The sequence below is a fragment of the Condylura cristata genome, unplaced genomic scaffold, assembly GCF_000260355.1.
Source record: "Condylura cristata isolate star-nosed mole 26May11 unplaced genomic scaffold, ConCri1.0 scaffold00014, whole genome shotgun sequence".
In the NCBI taxonomy this organism is placed as follows: Eukaryota; Metazoa; Chordata; class Mammalia; order Eulipotyphla; family Talpidae; genus Condylura; species Condylura cristata.
Genome location: NW_004567115.1, coordinates 6,592,945 through 6,598,838, shown reverse-complemented (window position 1 = coordinate 6,598,838; position 5,894 = coordinate 6,592,945). Strand labels below are relative to the sequence as shown.

Here is a 5,894-nt window from a genome sequence, read left to right as displayed (position 1 = left end):
ATATATTTTTTTTTTTTTTAAGATTTATTTATGCATACAGAACTGGTGTACATGCCAGTAGCGCCAGGGGTGAGAGGATTCACCAGAGGCAGAGTGGGGAGCAGAACAGGCAGATGTACTGAAAAACACTGCTGAGGAGAGCAGCAGGCAGGTCAGGAGAGGTCTGCCATGCTATGTGGGTCACCTCCCTGGTCAGGGTTTGAACTCATGCTGCAATGGCTGAGGTAGCTTCATAATGCTGTGCTTTAACCTGTTGCACCACCATGGAGGGCCCCTGCATCCTTCTATACTTCATAAAATTTTTATATAATGAACACATACCACTTAATCTGAAAAAATACCTAATTTTCCTTTTAGAAAAGAAATGAAATTTTTTTTCTTCGCTTCAGATTAGTAAGAAAGATAAAATGATTAACTGATCATTAGCCAATGTTGTAAAGGAGAACAAAGTGGAATCTTACTTCTTTACAAAAAAGATAATATTGATCTAAAACACCTCTAATTTAGAAATTATAATATTATCTTACACTTTCCTTTTTGTTTAACTTGCAAAATGTTTCTAGAATCTTTCCATAATCTCATCTTTGTCTCCATCTGGGACTTCTCATCTTGGTTCAAGCCTTCAGTTTTCCAACTTGACTCCTTGTTTCCAGTTTTCTCTTCTCAAAACTAAAACTATTTCTCTAAAACCTAATCTGATCATGTTGCTTTCTAAAACTCATGATGCAACAAATCCTTCATACCATAAAAGGTCCAGCATAATTCAGCTGTACTCTCCCAATAATTCAATATTCTTTCCTGTTTTCACATATACCCTAAAGCTAGTTAAATTATATGGAAAGCCCCAAGTATGCTGGGTAGTCAAACTTCTGTGATTTTACAAATGCTGTTCATACTTCCTGAAATATTTTTCTTTCAGTTTTGCACTTCCTCTCTTTGATTTGACATTTTGACCCATTTCAAGACTAGTCAAGTATCTTTGGAAGCTTTTCTTTATCCAAGGGAATGTGATGTTCATTTCTTTATGTCACATCTTATTTGTTCATGTGTTTTCCATACATACAAGAATGCTGGGCACATATCGGCTGTTCTATTTTTTTGCTGCATGTTTTAAGTGTAACTGTTAGTCTGTTCTTTCTTGCTAAACTGTGTTCTTGGAAGAGTTCCTCTGACTGGTCATATTTAGAACTCTTGGTTCAATGCCTGACACAAAGTAGCAAATCAAAAATGTTTAATGAATAAATTAATAAAAAATCAATAAAAGAGACAAGAAAAAGTCTCCTTATTACAGCACAGGTAGCCTATACCACTTAGTTGGAACATGCATTCAAACTACTTTAAATTGTGGTTAAATATTAACATCTCAGTATCTAAATTTCCCAACACAGTAGTTTCTTTTTGTTAGCATAACTTTGTGTCCTACTTAGTGTTGTTGCAAAATGCAGCTTCCATAAAGATGATACATATTTGACTGATTATCTAAATGAGCTGTTAACAGTCCTAAGAAGCTTCCTTGGTATGACAAAACTTTCCAGGCTCATTTATTTTGCTCTTGACTTTTAGCTGAAATCAGTTATTTCTCTAAGAAATCTTGATATCTTTTCATGAATAATGATATTGTAAGACCATAAGTTAGGCACTAAGGATACATACTATTACTGGATAGTCACTGTTTCCAGGCCTGATCAGTAGAGAGAGGGACAGAGTTAGAAAATACATGCATATGTGTGCATGCTTCATTAGTTCATATTGATAGCTTCAATACAAATTTAAAAATAAAGAATTTTTACTTGACATTTTTTTTTCTGTTGCATCTAGAGCACCTCTCTTATACACCAGGAATCTTGATTATCAAGGACATAAGAGATTATTAGATGCAGAATTAAAATACCCTATATTTAGGTATTTATCATATACACATGGATTTCATAAAAACAATCACGACCAATGATTAATGATAACACAATTTTTGCAAAAGACTTCCCTAGTTTTCAAACCTATTTACTTTACTTGCACTGTTGATATATTGTTAGAACATTGCCAATATTAAACCACATTTTCTCCCTTTTACATCCTGTTTTCTTCCTTTAGAAATATATTTAAAGTTTCCCACAGTCTTATGTTGAAATCTCCCTTTCAGTTTGATTGTTTGAAGCTCATTTTCTACTGGACTCCTGAAGGAAATCATCAAAGAAACATTATTCTCTGAATTCTTGTACACAATTAGCAGTTTATCCTTTACTCTCACAAGTCATTTGGTTATCTCATGTTACTCCTATTCTTCTAACATAAAACAACTGCTGTCAAACTGTGATGGGAACCTAATTTTCTTTCTCTTATTATCAGTAAGTCACATGGTCCTTTTCTCTAGATGACCAAAGCATTTTTTTCTTTTTATTTAAAGTCCAGTAATTTTACTAGGCATATGTATTGGTGTTTGCCATCTTAATCAACATTCTCGGGCACATGGTATACAGGTTTCCCAGAGTATTAAAAGTGGAATGATCTTTGGTAGGTAATTTTTGGAATTTAAGAATGCTAAAAAAATTTTCCATTCAAATTAACTATAAAAGTACTCCCAAATCCAAAAAATAACCCATCAAATCATATCAAACAACATTCTTTGCTTGTATAGTAGAGAATTCTGTATTCTTCTGACATAAAATTTTAAATAATTTCAGGGAATTTTCCTTAATTAGTTTTTGTATTTGTTGTTATGTTGCTTTAGTTTCTTTTTCAGGAGCCCCTACCATTTATTTTCTTTGGCTAACATTCTCATTAGTTGTTTTTCTCTTGAATCCTTTTTATCTTTTAAAATTTCCTCTTATTTTCATCTACTTTTTCTTTTTATGGTATCATTTGCTCTTGTTGCTACTATTTTAGGCTTCATTTCTGAAATAATTTTGTCATTTATGTCTAATTTTTCCTAGGTTTTGCCACCTTATGCTGAGTTTTCATAATTGATGTTATTTTATTATCATTTTCTTATCTATTTTAGCTCATTTTGAAATAGTTATAGTTGGTAAGCTTAGTGTATACATTTTTATTACAAGCTTTTCTTTTTTTAGTTTGTAGGGTTGCTTGTTTTATTTCTTCCTGTATCAAAACTTTGTATGTTATTTGACCTTGATCATTTTTATGTAAATTTAATTGTTCTGAACTACTAGTGTGAGGAAAGATTCAAGAAAGCTTTAACTTAATAAAACTCCCTCTTCCAGCTGGTAGTAAAACAGGTTAAAGTACAGCACTATGAGGTTATCTGCAACCACTGCAGCACAAGCTCCATCCTCTCCTACCCCCCACCCCACCCCCACCACACAAGGGGGTTGACCCACAAGTCATGGCAGACCTGTCTGCATCTTCTCCTCAGCAGTGTATTTCAGCCTACCTGTTCTACTCCCCACTCTGTCTCTGGTGAATCTTCTCACCCCATGTGATATCTGTGGGGGGGTACCCCAGTTCTTGTATGCATAAATGAATAAATCTTTGAAAAAACTTTTTAAAATATTCCCTCCTCGTTTGTTTTCCAAGATTTTGTGATTCTGTAATCCCCCTTCTCCCCCACACTTTTATTGGTATCTTTTCCTCTCTAGTATCTCTTCTGATAAAATTTTGTTTCACTTTGATCAGTTTACCCACAGGGTCATGGTACCTTGGCAAGTCAGTTTGAAGAAGTTATAGGAAGTAGATTCCTGCTGTATGTTTAAGCCCCTCAAAATAAGTATTGTTAATTGGCCCATACAGCCTTTCAATAAATAGTGTAGAGTTCTGTAAAAATGTTGCCTATCTTCTTTCTTCTTCCCTTGCAAAGATTTGAGTTCTTAGAAGTCTGCTTCACCTACCTGAATGTTGGAATTTATGGGGATATCCTGTTATATAGTTCTGTTCAAACTGTGCTATGGCTTTTAAGTTTTGCTATATGGTTGCTCTGTTTTTTATGTCAGGAATCAGAGATTAAAAACTATGATACTATCACTTTTTCTGAACCCACCAAGACTTTTGAATCACTGTGACTTGATACTGCTATTTTAAAGTAAGAGAGTAGCTGCTAACCCTTTATAGCATGTTTCTTTCTGTTAACTACACTGATCAAACATTTTTGAATGACATCCTTTGATCAAACAGGTTTTAAACCTTAGTGTTCACATCACAAAAGGAATTTTGATCAGTTACAAAATTCCTTAAGTTAAGGAGACTTCAAAGTATTCATCAAACAAAATTATGTGTCAGTAAAGAGCACAGGGTAAAAATTTATTGAACAAGTATGTATTATCAAGTCAATATGAATAATAATCACTTTTTTTTTTCATTTTAGAGATAAAGTGACTAATACAAGACAGGTATTCAAATGTTGTTAAATAAATGATACCAAACAGAAAAGAAAAAGTAAATGCCAGTCTGTTTATCTCCATTTCCTTAAGATGCTAGGTACCTTTTTTTTTTTTTTATCATCTTCTTTGTAAAGAAATGTCTCTTTAAATCTAGTGCAACTCACCCTTCAAGTACATTAAAGATAAACTGTCCTTTTGGGTTTTTGTAAGCTTTTCCTTTTATACTAAATCTGACAGCATTCCTGAGACAAAAAATTCTTTCTGGAAGATTAACCCTTCATGCTTGCAGTACTTCTTAGAAAGATCAGGCCACAATTAAATAGACAGCATGGTGTTTGCTGGATTATTTCTCCCACGATTAATGCCATGCTATCCACGATAACTAATTCAATTACCTATATAAATCCAAAACCGATTTTTCTGTAGAAAATAAGATGTATCGAAATCATTAAATGTGACACTAACATCACATAAAGTGTAGTTTACCTAGTAGATGACTGCATTTTTGGAATCCACATATAACCGCTGCCCTGTGGACATTATGCATTTCTTATTATAGCTAGTATTGTTTCTCTCACAATTCATTTCTTTCACTAACTCACACAATGAAATCTCCCAATTACACCGCGCCCCTCACCCAGTCCAATTATTATTATTATTTTTTGCTTCTTTTGGCATACAAAAGATAAAAGCAAGAGAGTAACAAAGGTCTGAATATAAGCCACCCGCCACGTCAAAAGTCTAGGCATTGGGGGTGGGGTGAGGTGCAGATCTCGAGACAGGAAAAGTAAACAAGGTGATTCAACTGCGGAGGCGGTTATTGTTTCGTGCTTGGGTCCGGTGTTCTGGACAGGGATGGGGCACTATGAGGGCACCCACGAATCCAAGGGACGACGCAACCTGCAACTCCCTGGGGGAGGGAGAGGACGGAGCACACACTAAAGCGTCCCTCCTCACACTTAATTTCAGAGGGGCCGCAGGCCCTGCCCGGAGGGGAGCTGTCAGAACTGCCGTGAACCCCGCGGCTCGGCCCACAGAAACGTAGCCTGCGTTCGTCCTCCCATTCAGATCATGCGGGTGTCCTCAACCCTTCCGTTCCCCTTTCTTGGCCACGCATCAGTCAGAGGACGAGCAAAAAAGAGGCTGGAGAGCCCGAGTCCCACGGGAGGTAGAGGGATGGGGCAGGGATGGGGCACTAAGAGGGCCTTGCGAGCTGCTGGCCTCTGCATCACTCACCTGATGCTCTTTCACCACTTCGCTGAGGCAGGGATACCGCTCCGAGATCCATCGGTAAAACTTGGGGACTCCCATTTCGACCGTCAACACTAATTCCAGTCAAGGCCAAACCGAAACCAAACGCCCCGCCGAGGCCTGCGCCGCCGCCTCCCGCCGTCGCTCGGCGGATGACAACATGCCGCCCAGCCGACCATAGAGCGGCCGCCGGGCCTAGAGCGCCGCGCTCAGCGGGGCGGGGTCTGGACTCCCGGATTACGCTTCAGAGCGTGGAGTCTTGTGCGGTGTGTTTCATTTAGTTCTGAGAATACGAGCTCCTCTGTGCTCTAC

The 5,894-nt window shown here is 37.3% G+C and overlaps 1 protein-coding gene across 1 annotated transcript in view; it reads right to left on the bottom strand.

Moving 5' to 3' along the window:
• XRN1 (5'-3' exoribonuclease 1) overlaps window positions 1-5,761 on the bottom strand; it is a 112,725-nt gene extending 106,964 nt beyond the window's left edge. Inside the window, exon 1 of the mRNA XM_012724964.1 lies at window positions 5,568-5,761. Coding sequence (XP_012580418.1) covers window positions 5,568-5,642 — 75 coding nt within the window. The 5' untranslated portion in view covers window positions 5,643-5,761. The remainder of the gene's footprint in view (window positions 1-5,567) is intronic.
• Window positions 5,762-5,894: the final 133 nt, after the last annotated feature.